The sequence below is a fragment of the Zootermopsis nevadensis genome, unplaced genomic scaffold, assembly GCF_977971745.1.
Source record: "Zootermopsis nevadensis isolate Lab colony 2312 unplaced genomic scaffold, Znev_1.0 Znev_ptg000006l, whole genome shotgun sequence".
In the NCBI taxonomy this organism is placed as follows: domain Eukaryota; kingdom Metazoa; phylum Arthropoda; class Insecta; order Blattodea; family Termopsidae; genus Zootermopsis; species Zootermopsis nevadensis.
The window spans coordinates 2,307,786-2,331,928 of NW_028259138.1; the positions used below are offsets into that span (position 1 = coordinate 2,307,786).

Genomic DNA, 24,143 nt, shown 5'->3' on the forward strand with positions numbered 1-24,143 from the left:
GGCTCATTTCTTCTGGCACAAGTCACTGAAGAAATTAAGAGAAATTTACGTTCCGTTGATCCTTCATAGGCTTAAACCAACGATGTAGAACATGTCATGGCACAAATACAATACCTGCTTGGAATTCAAAAATAATTATACAAGAAAGTATCACCAGCACACATACATAGCTGAGATTATTTTGTTCAGGTAAATTTTTTAATGGAGAAGAAGGAAAGAGATAAGAAACACTCTTTTAGTTTAGGCATTAACTTCCTTTTATCGGGATTCAGAATTTTTTTAGTGGGTGAGATTACGGAATAACAACTCCAGTATAGTAAACTCCTTTTCAATATTTACTGGGTTTAATGTTTGGCATATGAAAGTTATATCTATATCTTGTACTTATATTGTGGGTATCCAAGTTTTTTGAAACTGTTCTGTGTTATCCACTACAAATTACAATAAAGAGAACAAGATTTCGCTGACTAGTGAAGGAGTGGATAGTTCCCAGCTCCGAGGAACTACCCTACAAGAAAGGATACCTTCACACCCCAGAAGCGAACTGTGTCTGTTCATTATGTGATGGAACATTGGTATATATGTAACTGGTGAAAAGCACACTCGTGTGTAAATTCCGTATTCAATGTCCTCTTCAGCGGATGTGCTCTATTTTAGCAGTCTGGGATGATGGTGGTTTTAATCCATGTACTAAAAAAGAGGATATCTACCACTTGCAGTCGGAGGTGTAATATTGGTCTCTTTGTTTAAACTGCTACGTACAAAGACTAATCTCCGAATGACGGGATATTGAAATGACAAGATTTCCATATCGATAGAATACAATAAAATATGTTTACATTCCATAGATCCTTAAATGGCTCAAGGCAAAGATGTAGAATGTGTCATAGCACAAATACAGTACGATACCCCCTCGCGATTTGTAGCAAAAGTGCTGTGAGTAAGCGATTTCTGGAAAAAGAGCTATGTGCACTATAAAATACCACTATAATGTGCACATCATTCTCCTGTACATTATTCAGACTTTTCCATAAAATCACAGAAAATAGAAAATGTGGTCAGGAGTAACTGTTGAAGCCATTTACAAGTAGCCATGCAATTATGGTCTACATCATATGTTCATATCATATGTGAAAGAATACTTTACACGAATTCATTACTCATATTTGGCTTCCTTATTATTGTACTCTTATTTATGAGCAGGCTAATATATATTTTAAACACGATGCAAACATTTTGTTGTATTTAGTTTTCCATGACTACGTCATCCATATTTTCCACTGAACTGAATGTACAATGTGATTCTCTCGTCGGAACTACTACTTGTTCTATATCATTTGGTGGTCATATACGTAAAGATGCATAGCACGCATACTTTCTTTGATTCACCTGATTCATTGTCCTGCCTAGTAGAACGGATAATATAAGATCGGTGTTGGCTAGTTTAAGTAAAAAAATGTTTTTTGTAGAAATCTTCCCTTGCTATATAGCAACACCATGATACTGAGATGGCATAAGTTTGACATTATACATCGTGCGTGACGTTAGTGTGAAAGTTAAGGAAATGTTGAAGTAGGTGGTGCGTATAAGGAAAACGTAGTATTTGATGTGTATGTAATTTTGACACTGGCAGAAGCACATAATTTTATCTTTGGAATGATTACGCACAGAGGTAAATAAAAAAGTCTGTTTGACCTAATTTTAGTCCATCATAAGTTAATTTCTAGCCATGCCTTTTGTTGTGTGTTTAGCCGTTCGTTAAATAGAAATCTTTTATACCAGCGTAAATTGTGTCAGATCTGTGGATGTGAATGTAAAACAGACCATGTTCATCGTAAGAGTACAAAAGTATTTACAGTGCTTGTAATTTTTTGATTAGGGAACAGCTGTTTGCTAAATACTTCACCAAATAAATGTTTATGGGACTTTTTTATCTATAATTACGATATGTGTAATGCCATAGAATCTGTTTCCATTTACATTGTAAGGATGTATTATTGGAAATAATCTTTAATGTAATATATAATATTTGCCTGGCTGTATGTAATTTCTTCTTTGTAAACCCTGCACACATATTTCTTAAACTTGTCATTTTAAAAATTATAAAATATTGTAAAATGAGCAATTAATTAACAAGTAAGGTGTTATGTAGTATTTAAAAAAGTCTTGGAAAATCTTGACAGTTCATGTATTGGTATTTTTCATATACTAAGAACTTGTTCTGTATTCAAATTGTGTGTAGAGATTCTTTGTATGTTTTCAGTTCTTGCCAATCTTCATGTCATGGGACAGGAGTAGTGAGTGGCTCTATGTATTTTGCATTTGGCCTCTTCACAGACTGGAACAGTATCTTGACTCATGTTGGTGGCTAATGAATACGGTATGGCAGAAGGTGCTTCGTCAACTTCTGTAACAAGCCTTGATCCAAATACTACAAAGCCATTTGTACCCATAGAAGAGGAGCACTTTTGCAAATTAATTTTATACATTGAAATTAGTAATTCCAGGTAATTCTTATTTAAGTAAATATGTCAATATGATATGAAACAAAAATCTACATCAGAATCATCATAATTACTATATGTAGTAAATAATTTAAGAATGTTTCAGAATTTAAGTATTTCACAACAAGACTAACAAATTGAAATTAAATCCACATTGAAAACTTCCATCTTTTGTGGTCTCTTACTTTGAAGGGAAAAAACAAATTACAAATGCTTGAAATTATGAGTGCTCAGAAAAATATCTGTGCCAAAGAGAGATGAACAGTACATGGAGATCCATACTTAACAACAAACTGACTGCAAAATATATGGCAACTGTGACTTGTCTGAACTGTTTTTCATTTCTTGTCTCTTGAGCAAAGTGTTGCTTTAACTTTGTATGTATTACACCACCTACACTCCAAAGATAAAAACATAAATAGGGTTCATAGTTGGAAAAGCTTCTGTGGAGTCGGAGTCAGAATCAGTAAAAATGTACCGACTCCTACCTCGATATAAAATCTTAAGAACAATTTCTATACCGTGTGAGCCGCCGGCAGCCTGACGAGATTCAACGACGTGTTGAGCCACGTGGTGTGGGAATAATGCTTTGTAACTTTGGCTCCGGTACCTTAAGAATACAAACTGTGTACAAATCAACCGATTTCTGCAGTAACAATTAGACATATATTTAAATATAGATTATAAGTCTAAAAATTAGGCTGATGATTCACGTGGTGGTGATGAAATCTCTTATGGTGCCATTTACCATTTTAGTAGGTTTACACTTGTTAATACATATTGAGCTTTTATGAAGGAATCAGAGTCAGAGTTGGAGTTGGAGATTCTAGTACCGACTCTACAGCCCTGATTTATACAGATGTCATATTGTCAGTGCTGAAGAAAGAGACCATGATGGGTTAAGTATGTAGTTAGGATGGCGGACAAGGATGCATACAGAGTTTATGTGAGGGGTCTGGCTCAGCATTATGTTCAGTCGTGGGTTGTTATTGGTGGTGTAAAACTTTGGGTTAATCTGCCAGAATGTTGTTTGGTTTCATGCAATTTATAATTTTTTTTTTCTTGCTTGTTAATGGGTTTGTAGATGGATAAGTTGCATTGTTAAGACATATATTCTGTTATTGTTAGTAGTAATAGAAGATCATAGCTGATATTATGTACACCTACTTCTGTATACTTTCAGAGTCCGAATTTGGGATGTAATCATTCTGGTTCCAAACTTTTTGTTTCTCTTGTTTCTTGCATTGAGGTTCAACAGAGCACGTTTAAAGCTACGTGCTACTAGTAGCCCCATCTTCCTCACATTCTATGGACTGGTGAGTTTATAATGAATAGCTCTGAAGGACCATTTTTTAATATGAAACTTAGACATTGTTTTGATTACAATTTACGCTTCTAATATGTGCACCTATTACCAAGAATATTGGAGTAGCAGTAATGTTCTGGAATTGTTTTCAGATAGCAAAAACTAAACCTATCCCACTAAATGCCATAGTGGTGCTGGGAGGGGGGGGGGGGGGGGGGGAGAGTATAGCTACAGCTCATTCTTGACTTTTTTTTAAATATGGTATTGTGATTCTATGCTAAATTTGTCATTGAATTTTATTTTGATTCATATTGATCTAGTACTGGGTTTCTGGACTTTGTCCATTGTATTGTATTCTGAACAGAACACAAATTTTGGAAAGTGAGTCTGTTGCTTTTCTTAGGTGAAAAGATAGGGAGTACATACTCAGTTGGGTCAGTTAGAAAGAACTAGTCTCACAAGGCTCATCAGATACAATTTCCTGAACGCTGTGTTCTATTTGGAGTACTAGACAATGGACAAAGTCCAGAAACCCATTAATACAAATCAAAATGTGCCAACATTGATTCTATTTTTCACAAAGAAGACACCTGGGAAATTTGTGAACTCCAGTTTGAATTACATTTTTTCACTGTTTTCAACATTGTGGAATACTGGTAACTACCTACAAGGCTTCACAGTGTCACAAATCTGAAGAGCATAATGAAAACCTTAAGACGTGAGTGATACGCTCCTCTGAATTGTTGGTAACAGCCACAAAATAGTTTTACACTCTTCTTCAGTTCCTTCTTGCAAGTTAGTTCCTACAGTACTTTAAAGGAAAATATAAATATAGTTTCACCTAAAAATGTTTTGCCAGATGTTGGAAATGAATAAAACTTTTAAATATGGGCTGTTTTAAAGGCATCAAAATGCAGTGAATTAAACGATTCATTGTATTTATTGCATTTTTCTAGCTGTGAGTTCCAAATTAACATTAGCATTTGGAAAATTGGTTTACCTGTGCACTTTTCAGATAAACTCTTGTTGTATAAGCAACTTAGTTACTTTATTTTGGTGTGCAATTATTTTATTGCATATATTTTTTTCTTTTACAAAATATCTATAGTAAGTCTGGAAGTGTAGTAGAAACTTAGTAACTGCCATAGAAGAGCATATCATTGATAAGATGTCATTAGAACAGTTGGGTTATATCTTAACACAGCTGTGGGAAATGAAATCTTTATAGTGGGAACATCATTGTAACTTGAAATCTAAACACTTATGTTGACAGGGCAGCTTTTGTAAAAGTTTTAGAGAATTTGAGATTAAAAAACAATGTTGAATTATTTGGTGCAAAAAGGGACCATTTCAAAGTATACCAATTCCTATAATACCATAAATTATACTCTTAACAGTAATTGTTTTTGTTCAGTCATCAGTATTCAGTGTCAGAATATGTATAAATGATGGCACTGAATACTTTCATCCCATAACTTTTTAATTGTATTATTCTGTATGTGAATTTTGTGTGTTACAATTTCATGGTGTATGCCTTTCTTACATTCATTCATTTTCATTCCTTAAGTATTACATCCAGTACAGAGAGAGCAGTTAGTTATGAAACTTACTCCTTAAGGAAGGGGGATTCAATTACAGATTCATTTCTGTTCTAAGGACCATATAGAAGCATTTTATAGACACACAGGATTCTGATCTTGTGAAATAATATCATGATATAGTGAGACAGAATATATCCATTTAGTTTACTACAAATATGTGCCAAAGGAAACAGATTTGTCTTTTGGAACATAGCATTTGTGTTTCTTGTTATAGGTGGTTGTGAACGTTGTGATCAGTGTGATTCGTTGCATTGTTTCTATGACAGTAAATGCTTCTGCTGTAGTTGGAGGTTATGTTGATAAAGGGCTCTGGATTTCTGTACGATTTTTTCTGCTTGCCATGGAACTGAGTGTAGTCATTTTTGGATTGGCATTTGGTAAGTATTGTGCTTCAGAATAAGATATTTAAAATTTAAATATCTTGGGATAACTGTAACAGACAACAACAACAAACCTTATTATGAAATAACTAGGTAAATAATTTCAGAAATGCTTGTTATTATTCAGTCAGCAACTCTTTTCATGCCATCTTCTGTTCAAAGCATTAACAATTAAACTTTTGTGTACTGAATTTCTTACCTATTTTGTGTGAACATTTTTTTTCCATTTAATGGCAGATAGCCTATGACCATTCTACACAAATTTTGAACCGTAGGCAATATACATGCTTTCTTTGTTGTCAGTGATGGCACTAAGTAAAGACAAATGTGGATGTAATTCTGCTGTGTGGAGATTACAGGCTGATAATTTTCAGAAAAGTATTTAATGGATTTCATACATTTTGTAACAAATGTGTTGCATGATATAGAACTTTGTGATGAGACATGAACATACCACACTTAGTTATCTCTTTGTTTGCTTTTGGATCAACAATCTTACTAGCATCTAATAGAGCTTTGTTGTTTTTATTTGTTGTGTTTGTTTTTATCAAATGGAGTTAATGTGTCCCAATCAGTTCCACTCTCGCCTCCTTTTCTCGAACTTCCCTAATGACATATTCTAAAGTTTGTAGAGATGTGATCACTATTGCTGGTGTTTTGTTTTGTAGGCCACCTGGACAGCCGAAGCAGTATTCGTTATGTGCTGCTTGCAACATCTTTAATTTCGCTGGCCTTTACTATTACTCAGGGTGTTCTGGAAATAGTTTCACCTGATGAAATTTTCCATGTTTATTCCAAAGACTATGATCTTTTTGGCCATGGAGGAATGTTGTTCTGGTTTGTCAGTTCTGTTGTGTTCACAGCGGTAAGGAAATTAAATAGTGATTGTTATTTTGAAATTAACCATATCATTCCTCCATTTTCTTCTTTTCATGCATTTTATTTTTATTTTATTTTTTTAGGTATACCTCACCATATTAATTTTACCGTGGACAAGATTAAGAGAACGATTAGCTTTACCTAGTAAGTATATTTTTGAATCTTCAGTATTGTGTTCATTGTTAGGCATTGTTTTCCCGTCATAATCTTGTTATGAAAAATGAGGACTTACAAAATATAAATTAAAAATGAGGAAAGTACAAGGGAAATTTTACAAAAGTATGGGTGAAGAGCTAAGGAGTATTAAAAGGAGACTGCAAAATAAAAAAGGAATAAGGAAAGATCATGATTCAATTAAAGTATTAGAGAAGGTGAAAAATGTACATTACTGAGCCATGTTTTTATGGAGATAATTAGATTTGTAAGGAAACAAACATTCTGAAATTCATGATGGAAATTAAGAATACATTAATATGTTTGTGAAATATTGATCAATTGTGTTTAAACATTGAACCAACTACATCTGATTGTAAAAGAGAAAATTCAGTGGGTAACAAATTTTACATATCAAGAACATTTTAGAATTGTGTAGTAATTAGATTTTTCTTTCTTTCAGCAAAGCGTTCATTCTACATGTATATTTTTTTCCTGGTCATGCTGTACCTTACTCAGTCTATAGGCAGTGGCCTTCTAAACTACAGTATTGGAGAGGGGCTTTGCATTGTGGATGTAACGACATGCATCTACTTCACACTGCTCACACCACTGGTCTATCACACATTTCTCAGTGAGTTCTTTGGGTAAGTTACAATTTTTTTCTATATAAAATTAATGAATCTTGGAGAAACCATGTATGTACATCCACATGTTTCTTCTCTGAAACTGGTCTGTAGATTTTTAATTAAATTTGGTGTTGAAGGTCCACGTTAAAACTTTTAGGAAAAATAATATTCATCCCTACCAGTTTTGTGTAACCTCTGTTTTACATGAAACCAAATCAGATTGTCTAATTTTTCTAAAAAAGTGCTTATTATATAAGTAGACATACCGGGTCTACAATTTATGAGGCTGTGGTCATGCTTGCATTGCATGGTCGGCCGGCGCTGTGTTGATGTGAGCGGGAGTTGTGCGCGTTCTTCCGGTGGGTGACTGGCGAATTAGTTTCAGTGCCGCTAGTAACAGCGAACTAAGAATATTTCTCGTCACTAATACATGTTATTACATTAATTGTTCTTACATTAAATCACAAAAGATGTTCAAAGTGACTTACTTGTGCTTGCAGGCAACTTCACATCTCGTTAACATGTTTTGAAATTGCTGAATATTTTCTTTAAGTGCTTCTACAGTGTGCAGATAAATTGTGAACGTTATGTAAATTTAATAGTTAGACCATTTTTCCAAGAAATGACCGATGAAGAAAAGACTTATGGTTTCTTCATGCAAGACAGTGCTACAGCTCACACAGCTGACCGGTCGATGTTAGCATTAAGAGAAGTGCTTGGTGAACAAGTTATCGATCAGTGGTCTCCGCGTTCCTCAGACTTGAACCTGTGCGATTTTTACCTGTAGGGCATACTGAAGAACAAAGTTTATGTAAACAATCGACACACTGCAGAAGCACTTAAAGAAAATATTCGGCAATTTCCCAAGAAGAGCTTCGTCGAGTATTTCAAAACATGTTAACGAGATGTGAAGTTGCCTGCAAGCACAAGTAAGTTACTTTGAACATCTTTTGTGATTTAAGGTAAGAACAATTAATGTAATAACATGTATTAGTGACAAGAAATATTCGTAGTTTGCTGTTACTAGCGGCACTGAAACTGATTTGCCGGTCACCCACCGGAAGAACGCGCACAACTCCCGCCCACATCAACAGAGCGCCGGCCGACCACGCAATGCAAGCACGACCGCAACCTCATAAATTGTAGACCCGGTACTTACCATATGTGATCTTTTTAGTTTTTGCACATTTCAGTTGCCTCTATGTTTGTTGCAGATACGAATCTTTATCTGTTAAGTATTTTAAAAAATGCTTCAAGTAGAAGTTTATTGTTATTTAATATCCTCCATAAATTAGATATAGTATGGTAATAAATTACCATACCATTGTCATATTAGACTGTCTTCTGTAAGTGCTCTTTTCCTACATGTAGAAACTTATAAGACTGACACCAGTCCACCACATTGATGTTTGTGAGAAACATTGACAATTGGTGGTCAAATTTGAATTTGCTGTGTGCTTTTGTTCTTACCTTAGTTTCAAGTGCTTGTGGTGTGTATTCCTTTCCTAGAGTGTTATTAAAATAGCTAGTAGTGCGATTGTTTTATGTATCTCAGTCTTTAATGGATTTTAGAGGTTCTGTGAGAGCATAGACATGGTTTAAAACTGATCTTGAGATTTCTTGTGTTACAGTATATCTCAACCAAGCATAATGTTTTCCTACAAAGCACAAGTGGACGACAATATGGAAGATGACACAGTGTCGCTCCCACATCAGCAATCATTCTCATCTCTCAAGACTGATTCAGATTACATTTATCAAGTAAGAGACCCATGTGTATATTATTTATTTTCAACTTTTGAAGCTTAGAGTATGACTTTCAAAGCCAGAGATATTAATACAGTGAAACCTCTATCCATCGTTCCCGGAACTATCGTTTTCCCGGATGCATCGTCCGTTTTGTTCAGTCCCGAATACATCCCATATAAAATAATGTTACATTTTCCCGCTTCTATCGTTCCTCGAACTATCGTTTTATCGCATCGATCATTCAAAAATCTTAGTCCCGGCCCACAATTTTCCCGCAATGATCGTTTCTGAGAATTTAAAATTCTGGGTTTAGAGATAAATTAATACCGAAAGACGCATAATGTTTTTGGAATACACAGTAGCGGTAACCTGTTATGTCGCCCAACCAGCACATTCTTTTGGAATGAGGGTCTGTGGTGCAGGGGTGATAGTTGGAGTGAATGGCGGTGCTCATTGTCAGAAATTTTACGAGTTTAATTAGGGTGCACTCATATTTCGTTCCAGCGACGCCAGATGGCATGTGCAGTGTGAATTTCTTCACAAATGCTTTTATTATAAGTACAAAGGAAAGGCTGGCGGTACTTTTCATTCTTCTGGTTCATCTCGTTTCCAGCGGTTCAGGGTCTTCTACAGCTACGTTTCGTTGAGTTCGGCAGTAATAGTATTTCTATTCTTCCTGTTATTGTTCGCGAAGAGGGTGGGAGCGGTGAGGAAGAGTAAGACGGCGAATGCGAGCCCGAAGCTTTGTCGAGTTTTGCCGAAGCACACCCTGCATTGGCAAAAGTGAAGACGTTCTTTTATGCGCTTAATATTAGTGAACGTGACAAGGAAAACATTTTGAACGTGGAAAGTGCTCTGTTTGGTCTAAAACGTAAAGTTTCGACAAACCAGTTGTCCATTAAAGACTTTTTTGGTAAAAAGAAGTAACTTTGAAAGAGAAACATTGTTTTTTTTAAAATTTTTAATGCTTTCCCGCATCTATCGTTTTCCCGCATTCATCGTTTTTATTTCCCACCCCCGCCGAAAATGATGCATCGAGGTTTCACTGTATTTACTTTCTTCAGAGGATCTTATAATTACTCTTACTGTGTAGCTACAGTTGATAGCTATGAGTAAACCAACTAGCTTTCGTTACACTCTGGCATCAATACATAACTTATATACTGAACACACTTTTCAGTCGTTGACAGATCAGCATCACTGTCCCTTGCTGTTGCTCATAGTTGTCTCACAACAGTGTAATATATTGGTTTGTGTACTACCAGGTATTTATCCATGATCTGGTAACTCTTTTAAAGCCCATTGGTAACTATACGTTCACCTGCTTTAACAGTTTATTCTTACTGTAACCTGGAATTATTTCCTTAAACAGCATTAACAAGCTGATCTTTGCAATGGTGCAGAGTTGTGTTTTGTTTGTGGTACAAACTGAATATTAAAATATTATTTAGATGAGCTTCATCTTCAAAAGGTGAACATATTTACAGTTGTTAAAATTTCAAATTATTGAAATAGTTCAGTAGAGTAAAATGCATACCATGATATCCAGAACCATAAATACTAATACACTTTTTAACAGTAGTTGTAGTGTGATCCCTTCTTTCAACACATTGGCACACTTGTAGAATGATGATAATTGCAACATGCACGTCATAACTTTGGCATACAACTAAAAGAACTTAACATTTATATAACATAATTTTATGTTATGTAAGATATCATACACAGGCAGAATAGAAAAGCAGTTTGCATCGTGATAAATAGTGACATGAGCAGAATCAACTGCAGTGATCAACATGTTATACACATGATGTTAAGAAAGAAAATTATGAAAAGAATATAGTGGGACAGATGATCAGAACACAATTTTTTACTTCACTTTAGTCAAAATCGTATGTTCAAATCTAGCCCTTCTAAAGCAGTAGTAATGTTATTAAGTGTCCAAATGAAAGGAAATGATCCAATATAGCCCATTCAGTGACTATAGGTTGTGTAACTGGGGTTCACCAGGGATAGGTTATAGTTAGTTAGTTGGTTAGTTAGTTAGTTAGTTAGTTTTTATTATTATTATCCCATCTCTTCACCACTTTATAGGGTATGTACTTCTATGTACCGGAGACACACCTTGTCCCTAAGGTACATAGGGCAGCAGCTATTTCCGGGATACATATTGTTTTTAGCAAGTGCCACATGTATTATAAAATAAGCCACTCTTGTTTTTCTTGATTAATTTTCTTGTGAGTCTTGGGCTTGTTGGCTGTGAATGTCCATGGCTGGCCTGCGTTGAGTTGCCTCGTTGCCGTAACCAACCTCAGCACTTGGAGTACCTAGGCGACCTGTACTCCAGATCTTTGTCTTTCCATTCTTTGGTAGTAGCTGCACGGTTGTCCACACTTTGAACTAGGGATTATTTATCGAGGTTTACTCCTCTAGATCCGCCGTGTTCTGTTACATAACAGAGTCACCTCTCGTCGGATGTGGCTCTTCACCACGCACGGACGGTCTTGAGCAAGGAGAGGCTCTTGGATGCCTAGCATCTGTATTGCGCTTCACTTACTCCTGGGTGGGTGAGGGCCAGTGTCCAGCATAGTCAGACTATGATGGTGAAAGGTACTACCTCTCCCCATTGCCTTAACCCCTTATTATTATTATTATGCTTGGCTGTTATTGGCCTTACTTGGCTGTTGCCAAGCACTTAAATAAATGAATTGAATTGAATTATTATTAAAAAAGCCACCATGACTGGACTGATAGGCTACAGTGCCCACCTAGTCTCCCTAGGGCTAAAATGGTCAGGGCATAAAATTAGCTGCTCACTGTGCTGAGGTTAGGGATGTGTGGAATTTTACTGTCAGCCTATCCTACTCATGGTGTGGCACATGGATAAGAGCGCCCGTACCAAAGTAAAGAAAGATCACACAGCATCTAGTTTATCATTTTAGGAAATCCAAGTACATCTATTATCCTAATTTTCATACCAAGTCAGAATATAACACGGGATATATGCCACTGGAAAGTTTAAAAATCTGCACCTCCAAGATCAAATATAATTGTCTTTTAATGGTACCCAGAGTTTCAATATCTCTAATCATCGTACACAAATCTGTGGTAGTTTAATCAAGCTGATATGCAGGAAACATGTTTTCATAATGTCCAGATTTATACTGACCATCTTTTGGAGTTTTGGAGGTTAACAAGATTTTTTCACAAAGGTTCTATACATTCTTAATTTGCCCCATCTTATCTACATGCCTGGCCCATTAACTGCCTTATTTTTACTACCTTAACAATACTAATAGAGCTATGTAAATTAGAGAATTCCTTGTTATGGAATATCCTCCAATTTCCACTTCATCATTCATAGGTCTAGGTATTTTTCCTATTTACTCTTTTTAAAATACTGGTATATTTACATGATTTTAAAGCTTTATTATGACAGTAGTCCGCTATTTTTCTTCGCCTGCTGCCCACAGCATAGATAATGGGTCTCACAGAATAGATGACCTTTCTTTCTACTATAGTATAGATACAGGGGCTGCTTCTAGCAAGCCACATATAACTTTATATACGGACAATGAAGAATGACCAAACAAAATTCTTGCCTGACAGTACTTGTAATTTGCCTTCAGAATAAGATACATTTCATAAACATACAAAAGAAGTGATAAAATTCTCAGATTGTTTTAATACATTGCTTCTTTAGCTTGTAAGAGAAGTGAAGAGACTGTGCATCTTACAAACAGAGGTTATCAGACTTGGACCAGAGATTGCAATAAAAATGGGATCAATGGAAAGTAGATAGAAAATAAAGACATGCATGTATACGATTTGATGTTTTCACAGTGGTGAGTATGAAGATTTCTGTCTTCTGGGTTGTTGTGCAACAACCCAGAAGACAGAAATCATCAAAGACATGCCTGTCTGACCCTATCATCCAGTGGGCTTTACGTATTGAAATATGTGTTTTATTTTTCCCTAACTTTGTATGCAGTATAAGCTAAATTTTTGTGTGTGTGTGAGAGGGGGGGGGAGAGGTGTGATTGCCAAGGAGATAAGGTTGTGTGTGGTCCTGTAAGGTGGAAGTCCCAAGTTTGATCCCATATGTTTCTTCTTTCAGTTTTCTTGTCAGTAACCATTTAAAAAACTACAGAAAAATCATGTATTTAAATTTTTCTATGTGTTATATGTTCATAAATAAATATGCCCATACTGATTTTTATTTACATTCTAATGTGTGTCACTACTACACTATGTTGGATGAGTTATTAAACAGTCTGTGAAAATAATATCAAATAACATGTTTGCACAACAGCCATGGTGGTCTAGCGGTTAGAACGCTGGCCTTGTAATCCTGGGGTCTCGGGTTCAATTCCCGGCGGTGCCCGAATTTATAACTTGTGTTGGGCAAGGCCGTGGTCTAGGCAACACGGAATTTTCCCCCGAGGGCTTCCCCGGTTTCTCCGTGGCATCCCAACAATTACTCCATTCACACACAAAAGAAGGCAATGGCAAACCACTTCTGGATCATCTGCCAAGAACGTATATGAACAGGTCCCAGTCCGAGAAAAGGATGGAAGGATCCTGTTCATATGGACCTGTCGTCAGACAGAACACTAAATAAATAACATGTTTGCATTTACTCATTGCTGTTGATGAAGAACATGATTAGTATGTATTGGATACAGTATGAGTACTATTCTGTACGAGGTGCGATCGGAAAGTTTCAAGACTGTGTCAATAGAGGGCGAACCGGATGTAGTACGAGCTTCTGCCGCTAGGGGGTGCGGCCTACATTCAGCCGGCATTATCGAATTAGCATTTGTTTCTTAGTTATGGGCGTTTTGGTAGTGCATTACACCGACCCTCCTGCGATTTCGGAATGGCGTGTGCATCAAATTTTGCCAAAGACTCGCCAAAACTGCTACGGAAACCTATGAAATGCTAAAGCAAGCATTTGGGGAGTCCGCAATGGGTCGTGCACAAACTTTTGTGTGGCATTCACGTTTTAAAAATGGCCGAACCTCTGTCGATGATGACAAGCGTTCTGGACGACCATCTTCGAGCACAACGCCCGAAAATGTTACGAAGATTCGGCAGGCCATTCACGAAGATCGACGTCGTACCATCAACGACTTGTGCGACATTGTTGGGATAGGCTATGGGTCCTGTCAGCTGATTCTAAAGGAAGAACTCCACATGCGACGCATCCTGTCTGAGGACCAGAAGCAGAATCGACTTCTCGTTTGTCAGGAGCTCAAAGATCTTGCAAGAACCGACCCCAACTTCCTTTCTAAGCTCCGTGTGACTTCTTCCTCTTCCCAAAGATGAAAATTCAGCTAAAGGGAAGGAGATTTGAGACGATAGAAGAGATTCAGGCAGAATCGCAGATGGTGCTTGACAGGCTGACAAAGAAAGATTTCCAGGGATGCTTCCAGGCTTGGCAGCGGTGCTGGGATCGTTGTGTTCACTCCCAGGGGAACTACTTCGAGGGTGATGGATGAATTTAATACCTGAGATAAGTGTACGGGTTTTTATAGGCGCAGTCTGGAAACTTTCCGATCGCACCTCGTATATGGGCACCCTAGTCAAAAGAGAAAAGTTTTATTGACAGATCACGTAACGTGTGTGTGTGTGTGTAGTATTAAATAAATTGGTGTATCATTATGCTGTGTGGGCATATTAAAGATAGAACAAATTTAAATCATGATTATGATAGTTTCTTAAATGTTCACTGGTGCACAACTAAAAAAAAGCTTTCTGTCTTCTGGGTTGTTGCACTGTATAGTCTGGTCAATGGTGACCAACGTTTCAGAGGTCATACTGCCTCCGTCATCAGGGCGATGACTACACAGCGCAACAACCCAGAAGACAGAAAGCTTCATACTCACCACTGTGAAAACCTCAAATCTTACAAAAAAAAGAAAATTTCAGAAACATGCAGAATTGAACCCAATACCCTTACATTTCAAGTCTGTATAACCTTATATCCTTGGCTACTTTTTCTTTCTTTCCATTTCCCCCTTTTTGTTTTTCTTGTTTTTCCAATTGCTATAATTACATACAGGACAAAGACAAACATCCTGAAGCAGAATTTGAACCCATGATCCCAGCAACCAAATGGCCAAGACCAATGCCTTAGACTGCATGGCCACTGTGACCAGCTTGCTGCTGAGCATCACCAGCAAATAAGCCAAATATACCCATATCAAATCAAAGTTCTAAAGAGTATGTTTTAGAACCTAAAGAACATTGGATGAAAGGTGAGACAGGTGTCTATTTTCCACCTACTTTCCATTGATCCCATAAAAGTTCTCAACCCAGATCTGTTAATTCAGTGATTCTGCAGTGTACAGGATCATTAGAAATGAAGTTCACACTTAAAAATTGATTTTTAACAAACAGTTGCCCCACAAAAGTTATGTTAATATCAGTTGAAATTTTTACTTAAAAAGATTTTTGTTTTCTAAATTTGCAAGTGATTTAGTTTAAGGAAATGGCATACAAAATGCTTCTGACAGAATATTAACAGTTCATAAAGGTGGGTTGGCCGTAGAAACCATGTGCTGTGAGATCATGTCTATGCCCCACCATATCCAATTGGGCTTGTTGACTTCAAAAATTGAATCTGTAAGGCCACTGCATCAGTTGAACAAGGAAGCTTGGGATGAATTCTTGTATCATTTGGATGTCAGAAGTACCTATGCAGCTTATATTCAACACATTTGGACAAATGTTGTGATTGAGTGGTTAGCACTCCTGCTTGGTATTCAGGAGGTTCTGGACTCAGACATTGACATGGAGACCTGCTATTTTGAATAAGTTTGAAAAGTGAATAATACTTTACCCCAGTGCTTTTGATGTTCCCTGAAAACTTATCTTTGGTGTGTTCTGTGTTATGTAATGTACCATACTGCTTCCAGAATAACAGTGTATATGACAGTACTCAATTTGACAATGGTGCGACTCCAGTGAATCCTCTGTATGCTGCATCATTACAAAGTCCTGACAGCATCACAGGCTACAGCATCGACAGTGCCCAGTCACTTGAAGTTGGTGCAGCTGGTCAAGGCTACCAACAGAATTATACAGTCCAACAACAGTGAAACAATTTTATGGCCTTTAAAATGTAAAAATTTGTTACATGTACAGTGATTGGAAAGGCATTCAGCCAGATATACACCATTCACAAGGTACAGTTTCAGTTGATGGCAGCAATAAAAGATTGATTAAAAGATATTACAGTAAAAATACAAAAAAAAACATGGCAGGGGAATATTCATGTTGCAGATTCTGTGAATGAAAAGTTCAGATAAAAACTTTTTTTATGTTCACTAAATTTATTGAAACAGTCAAGGATACCATTTTCAGTACTGAACTGACAATGAATATTTCATTATGTGAGTGTGTGTGTGGGAGTGAGTATATATGTCAGTGAACAAACATTTATTGATTGTAATTGCCTAATCTGCCAAACAGCATTCACAGTCTGGTCCTAAAGACCATGTGACCCAACTATTAATGGCAGGTGTGATATGATTATGACAGTACAATGAATTAGTGAGATTATATAAACCTGAAGATGACATCGATAGGAGTGAATTTGCTGTACTATGCTGAACTGCTCTCTTAGTATCCTGACATTCAGCATAAGTTATTGTCTAACAAGTGCTTATGTTCTTTTCATGTCATCATTTATATACTGAAGCAGAACTTACAGAAATTGGGTAGTTTAATTTAAAATGTTTTTGTTACACTGTGAGAAGATAGACTACAAAAATGCTTCATATATCTGTTTTGTACTAACTGCTGTTTTCCAACAGCACATGTTGTCATAGTTGTCTCACTTTCATGTGGATATGATAAATTGAATTGGGTGAGCAATATTTACATTTGCTCTTGAAATGAAAATGCAGGGCTTAATAAATCCTGGCTGTCCAATCATCATGGCACCTACAGTTTCCTCTGTGGTGATTTGTATTATTTTCTGGAGAGTTGTTAGAAAGTTTTCTATATTCATGCTTAAATTATATCATCAGTAATTAGGAAAGTATGAAATATTATAGTTGATTTAGCTAATTATTTGAATTCGATGAGTTATTATAAACATCTTGTTTTAGTAACATGCTGAATGAAATTTTGTATGTCTTAGGTTTTTATCAAGAAGTCAGAGCTTGTTGAATTTTACCATATATCACATTGATAAATTTTGGTTGCTTGGTAAGAAGGAATTAAGTTAAACATAATTTGTATCGACTTGAGCCCATCTTGCTAAAGACATAATAATGAACTTTCAGAGGGAACTATTCAAATATGTCTGTTGTCATAGAGTGAGTATTCTGTCAGAACAGTGTTTATTTTATAACCCCAGACTGAAAGTAATGTATTCACATATCCAGCTTTTTTCTGATTTTTAGAAGTTGCTCCTAGATCTGTAGAAATTTATGGAGACATGTATGTACTGGTCTTCAATTTAAGGCACCACTGTAAGCCCTTTGAACGTTTTCCTGATAAACCCAGCTCAGTAGCTGAGAAACTGCAAGCTGTTCTTCCCGCTAGTAATAGCAAACTGCGATTATTTCTTGTCACTAATACATGTTATTACATTTATCTTACCTTAAATCACAAAATATCTTCAGAGTGACTTCCCTGTGCTTGCAGGCAGGCTGCACATCTCGTCACAATTTCAGAAGTCTCATTGTTGTGTGAGCAGACCCCAATGACACACTAGATTTTGCAACTAAACATGTCAAGGATTTCCTTTGACTTGTTTCTAAGAAAGCCCAAATTCCATCTAATTTCTCTTCTGTCAATACACTCCATTTTTGTTCTTTCTTTTATCCAAAACTGAACCCATATTACAGCATTTTTTCACTAATATCTCTGTTATCGACTTGCTGGGAACACTTATATTAGGAAAATGTTGGCAAAATATGCAGCAGAATCTTCCATAGGATGAATATTTAACATTTGTTTCGACTAAGAACACACGTTGCTTAGTACTATACACCATCTTATCAATATAAATCCTGTACAAGAGAAATGCTGCAGTTGATTTGGCCAGTTATCTTGTGTGACTCACTGGATGAATGCACAGTTTGGGTTTGCATTGACATAGTGCTGGCCAAGCACACCCATAGCATCATAAATTGAAGGCTCTGTGTGTGTGTGTGTGTGTGTACACACACGCACACACGTTTTTTCTAGCCTTTGCATCCAGACCAGCTCTGGGTCCAACTACTCACTCCCCTCTAATGCTGAAGTTGAGAATGAATAGGAACTATACCCCCTCTACTCTGTGTGCCTAAATGGTGTTGACAGGATGGCTTTACCCTTCTTTTAAATACATATATGCATGCATACATGTGTGTGCACGTGAATGTACAACATACATACATACATGGACATGAACACATTTATATCACAGTTAATGTTGGGGGATATGTTCCATAAAACAACATAATAGTGAAACAGTTTTTTCCCATAATAATTAATGTAATGGGTGGGCATACATTCTTATTACAGATGTTTCCAGGTTTTAATAATCACAGTAAATAGGGATGTGTTTTTATTGCTAAGGAATAAAATAAGAAAAGAGGTAAATTTAAAAACATCTAAATTTTATATACTTTATTACAAATTAAAAAATACACCTGAAACATGTAAATCAAAGAATTAGTTTGTGTACTGTAAACCATTCCAATGGGAAAAACTGCGTAATTTAGCTTATGTTATCTGATGTGGCCCAGAGCATTCAACATAACTGCACGGGATGGTGGTGACTGTTGTTACATGTTGACCATTATGATGTATATTGGTGGCTGGCTGTAGAGGCTTTTGAAAATGAAAGAGTAGTGGCCTCTGCTTATTTTCTTTAGGTTTGGTCCTGGAAAATGCTTTGTAGCTAGCTTCAGCGATGAGAATGAGTGCTTTGTGTAGGTTTTTCTGTCATCTTGTTCTCTCTCTCTAAACCCCCCCCCCCCCCCCCCCCCCCCCCAAGTGAGATGATGGCTATTCTTCTTCATAAACTTCTCAAAGTGAGATTATGGTAGTTCATCTCCATCTGCATAATTGAATCTTGTCATATGCCAAGACACCTGTATCTTTTTTAATTGCTGAGATAATGTTTAATACTTGAAAGTTGAAGGCAATCTGTGGCAACATGCACTTCTAGATAGACACTGGGGAGTCAGGTCCATGAAAAAATTAGAAAAAGTATAATAAATATAATGGAACATTAGGTTTGATAAAGAGAATTAAAATTTATAAATACATATTCTGTTTGTTCAACCACATCAATTTGTGGCACCAGCAATGTTTTGCAAAATATAGCATTATTTGTCAACAGCATAAAAACTGAAACATTGTGCAAAATTATGTTAATGGGGTATAGTTGTCTGTATGTATGAAAATATAATACATGTTAAATATTTCTTATTCTTTTATACTTTGTATGAATACAACACATCTGTTGCAAACTGAAAAATTGGTGTATTGCACACGTCAGCCAGGTACCAAGTATTGCAAGGATACAAAACTTGGGAGGAGGGGTGAATACATATGCATCATTTAAGTTTTATCATCATGTTAACTTTCTGAAAGAGAACAGAAAGTCTGAATGAGGGTAATTAAATTAAAACTGCAAAAGTTATATAAAATAGTTGTAACCATTGTCTTACTATAAAATTGAACACTAATTTATTTTGGCAGATTGCAAGTCCAGAATTTCCAACATTATTTCATAAAAAGAAATTTATTTTACATTATTCAGTACTAGGTCACAAGTTAGAAAATGCAGTTTTCATCTGAATCACCCTTGTTTGTCTAATCATGTTATGCTCTTACAGAGTAGCAGTCCATTGTAACCAATTTGCATTGTTCAAACTGTCCCAATTAAAAGAACTGTTCATGGTTATTTCATAAGTACAGTGGCAAAAAAATCACATAGCACTCAGCAGGATGTACTTGCACACTAATTTAACATTTATAATAAGTCTGTATTAATGGAAGTTAATAGCTGATCTGTTCTTCCTTTTGCCATAGAAATAAATTTGCACAGTCATGTGTATATTCACAGTGTACCTTCATCCATTAAATCACAGTTTTTCTCGGTGCCCTCAACCAATGGATAATGTGGTAAATTTGATCTTTTTTCTTACCCTTGAGGCATTATTTTAACCATTTCCATGCTGTTTTATTTAGGAAAAATATATCGTACTGGTTACACACACGCATGTATTAGTTCTGAAATAAAACTAAGCTGTGACTATCCCATCATATACTTATTTTGCTATACAAAAATTGCACTTATTTTTTACTGGATTTTTTATCCAGCATCATAGGTTACAAGTTTTATAAAGGTGAAAATGAGCAAAAATAATATTAGTTGTTTGTAGGGTATGAGCAGATACATGGATATTAAACATGTACTATATATTTCAGTCTGTAAGTTTTCTTGCCAGTCCATGTTTATTATAGAGTATTCTGGATGTAGTAACATGTTTAAATGGTAAAAGTTTCATTTCAGAGGAACTTTCTGCCTCCTACTTTGTCCCCAAAGGAGATAAGATAGGTCAGACCATTTTTTAAGTGCTTGATTCCAAAGTACGAAGTAGTTGTCTAACTTTGTGTGCAAGATTGATAAATACCAATTTCTGCTTTGGACCATGTTCTCACAGGACCAGATGCATTGTTCATCATCCTTTCACTAGAATGGGTGGTTTATCTTATGACAAAGCCTTGTCCATTCTTCTGTCCTTCCATTAGACTCTTTCTGTATGTGTCCACACTCTCCATACTTCTGTTGTATGTCTTCCCGCACTTGGGCTCTCCACCCAGTCCTTGGTTTTCCCAATGTTTTAATTTTTTATATCAACAAAATTCTCCTGGCATCCATCATAACACATGTTAATTACTTGTAACAACTTATATTGTTCAAAATTAAGTATCATTATTACAGATGTTTTAGACTTGCCAGGAACTATAATTTATGCATATGTTGCTGGTGCGAATGCCTTCCTAGGAACAAAAAAGTCTCACTCTTTCGTGCAGTCCTTCTCAGTCTTGGGATAGAGTAGTGAGGAATCTCATATATATATATGCTGTGTGACCACATTATTGTCGTATTTCATTGGTGCACATGAAATTAAGCTTTTGGTTATTTCTAAATAAATTTGTGCTTCTTCGGAAGTATTCTCAAGCACGGACAAATATGATCCTATGACCTCCTGTCCATGCATTGTGGGGAAGATGCAAAAGTTTGTTCTGCACAGCTCCCACAACTTCCAGACACTTAGGAAGGAATGTGTAAATGGGGACTAAAGTTTGTGCAAGTTTGTTTCAATTACATATACCTTGTTACTGGGAAGTTAAAGGATTGTATCTTGTGTCCTTGAACACTTAATTTAAAGCTCAAGTTCTGATGAAATGTGTTTTATGCTGTTTTCTTGTTCATGTTCCAGCAATATACTTTAAAATGTAGGACTCATTAAATTAACTCAGAATTACTACAAAACACTGAAAAAGCAAATAACTTTGCAAACATATTTGTGATATATATATACTTTATGTAATTATACTGCCAAATAATCATTTATTATGCTGTGAAACTAACCTGATTTGAATCTTTACTGTCTTTGCACATAAGTGTACATAGTATGAGTATATACTAGAACACATATGGGATCAGAAGAAGGATAAACAAGGTCTTATGAACATAATGAAATATAAAATTAAAAGGAAGTTAGTATAATTTGGTATGTAAAAACATTCTTACACTGAATCAGTAAAATTTTCTGTTACTATAACAGTATTATTGGGCTGATGGGAAGTATTCTGATTATGTTTCATTGCATTTGTGCATACTAGGTTGCATGATCATATTAATTCATTTTGTAGTTTCCAAGTGATATGTTTAGATTACTATAGCAGCATGTATATGTATAAGGGTAACATTGAAATTCTCAAGAGAAAGCTGTTCTATAACAAATTGTCCTGCCAACTGTTAAAACAAAAATACAAATGGTATTTTTTGATGTTTTGACAGTGTATTTTTAACTCGTGTTTATAGAAAATCTATTTCACTTTAGTATCTGTTCAATTGTAATCATCTTGCTGTAACATAGGACCATAAATGTTGATGTCCCTCAATGACAGCAGTGTGCAATTGAAAGTATTTTGATGCATCTGAATTTAATTTTCATGTATTATTTTTAATTTAGAGTTTGTATAGGTAACCTTCTGTTAGATCCTTTGCCAGGGCACAGTGGCCTCAAACAAGGGGATGCTTCATCCCCAGTTCTTTTTAACTTTGCTCTAGGACGTGTCAGAGGGTATCCAAAGGGGTTGAATTGAATGGTGTGCACCAGGTACATGCCATGTATGTGCTGATGATGTCAATTTGCTAGGGGATGGTGTGGGTATCATAACCAAGAATGCAGAAACTCTCCTACAGGCTAGCAAGGAAATAGGCCTAGAAGTAAATGTAGATAAAACTAAATACATGGGCGTAATATGGGATCAACATCACCACCAACAGCAGAACGTTATTATAAGTAACACATCATTTGAAAATGTTTAAAAATTTAAGTATCTGGGAACAACAATAACAAATACAAATGAGGTCCATGATGAAATAAAAGTAGAATACAGTCGGGAAATGCTTGTTTTTATTCAATTAAAAAACTTATCATCCTGTTTACTATCAAAAACACTGAAGATCAGGATATATAAAACAATAATTTTGCCTGTTGTCTTGTATAGTTGAGAAACATAGTCTCTTACTTTGAAGGAAGAACGTAGATTACAAGCGTTTCAAAACAGTGCTCAGGAGGATATTTGTACCTAGGAGGGATGAAATAAGCGGAGAATTTAGAATATTGCATAATGAGGAGCTGCGTGAATTGTACAGGTCACCTACCATAGTGAGGATAGTGAAATCTAGGAGGCTATGATGGGTTGGGCATGGAGGGGGATGGAGGCAAGGGGTGCATACAGGATTTTGGTGGGGAATCCTTCTGGAAAATGACCACTGGGCAGACCAAGAAGGAGATGGGAGTATAACATCTAGATGGATCTTAGGGAGGTGGGCTGTGAGGATGACAAATGGATGGAGTTGACTCAGGATTGTGGCTGGTGGCAGGATTTGGTGTTGTCACTGTTGAACCTGCAGGTTCTGTTACCAGGGAATTAGTTATTTTCAATTTACCAAAGATAATTTAGACAGAGGTACAGTTGTTTTTGTTTTTTTATACAGTGGCTTATGTAAATATGGCTAATATTTGGATGTTAGATTTAAGAATGGAGGTTTTAAAATATATAGTCACAATATATTTTAGTACAGGTGATAGTGGGTGCAATTAATTATTATAGGTTAAAATGTTTTGCATTTTAATGAAACCAAGGTGCAGTGAACCACGTAATGAAGTATTCTACATACATCTGGTTCATGCTTTTCTTTCTGCATTAACATAAAACATTGAGATCTCACAAAACTATGGCTATGCCTTGGTTTTAATATTTTCATACCATTATAAAATGCATTTAAATCCAGAACATCTTTTTTATTACTCGTAGCCCTTCCATGGCTCTCAACTCATGCCCTTATTTATCTTAATTATTGCAATGGCATGGTTGATAATGGAGTATTGTGTATAGTGGTACTTATTCCGCATTAGCAAAATACTGTTAAAAGTGATACATTGTTTGAAGTAATTTATTGAATCATTGTCATTAAATACTAAAGAATGTTACTGGTCACTTTATTTCACACCCCAATCCATTCATTAAGTGTTGGTATGTAAGAAGCCTTATACATTATTGTTTCTGCAGTTTGTTTAGATACACATATATAGTGATAATTATATAGGTATTATACTGATTAGGAAAGAACTGAAGAACATTATGAACAAATACAAGATACTGAACCTTTAAATCTCCAAATACAA

At 35.9% G+C, this 24,143-nt stretch overlaps 1 protein-coding gene across 5 annotated transcripts; it reads left to right on the forward strand.

Moving 5' to 3' along the window:
- Window positions 1–1,282: 1,282 nt before the first annotated feature.
- Window positions 1,283–23,948, forward strand: LOC110832367 (transmembrane protein adipocyte-associated 1 homolog). 5 transcript variants are annotated; one of them, XM_022069297.2, is made up of 9 exons: window positions 1,283–1,672; window positions 2,264–2,507; window positions 3,688–3,820; window positions 5,626–5,788; window positions 6,460–6,656; window positions 6,754–6,814; window positions 7,287–7,470; window positions 9,084–9,213; window positions 15,266–16,095. In XM_022069297.2, the coding sequence occupies exons 2-9, from the start codon at window positions 2,359–2,361 to the stop codon at window positions 15,338–15,340; spliced, it is 1,092 nt and encodes a 363-aa protein (XP_021924989.1). In that variant the 5' UTR covers window positions 1,283–1,672; window positions 2,264–2,358; the 3' UTR covers window positions 15,341–16,095. The 5 variants fall into 5 exon arrangements, with proteins under 5 accessions (XP_021924989.1, XP_021924988.1, XP_021924986.1 ...); XM_022069296.2 differs by lacking the exon at window positions 15,266–16,095 and adding an exon at window positions 16,122–23,948 and having other exon boundaries at window positions 1,287–1,672; window positions 2,338–2,507; XM_022069294.2 differs by lacking the exon at window positions 15,266–16,095 and adding an exon at window positions 16,122–23,948 and having other exon boundaries at window positions 1,288–1,672; window positions 2,243–2,507.
- The last annotated feature ends 195 nt before the right edge of the window (window positions 23,949–24,143 follow it).

Excerpts from the sequence above, each read along its gene's own strand:
- LOC110832367 (XM_022069296.2), top strand. The coding sequence starts at position 2,359 with ATGTTGGTGGCTAATGAATACGGTATGGCAGAAGGTGCTTCGTCAACT. Across the intron at positions 2,508-3,687 it reads ATTGAAATTAGTAATTCCAG|AGTCCGAATTTGGGATGTAA; the intron begins GTAATTCTTATT and ends GTATACTTTCAG. Across the intron at positions 7,471-9,083 it reads TTTCTCAGTGAGTTCTTTGG|TATATCTCAACCAAGCATAA; the intron begins GTAAGTTACAAT and ends CTTGTGTTACAG.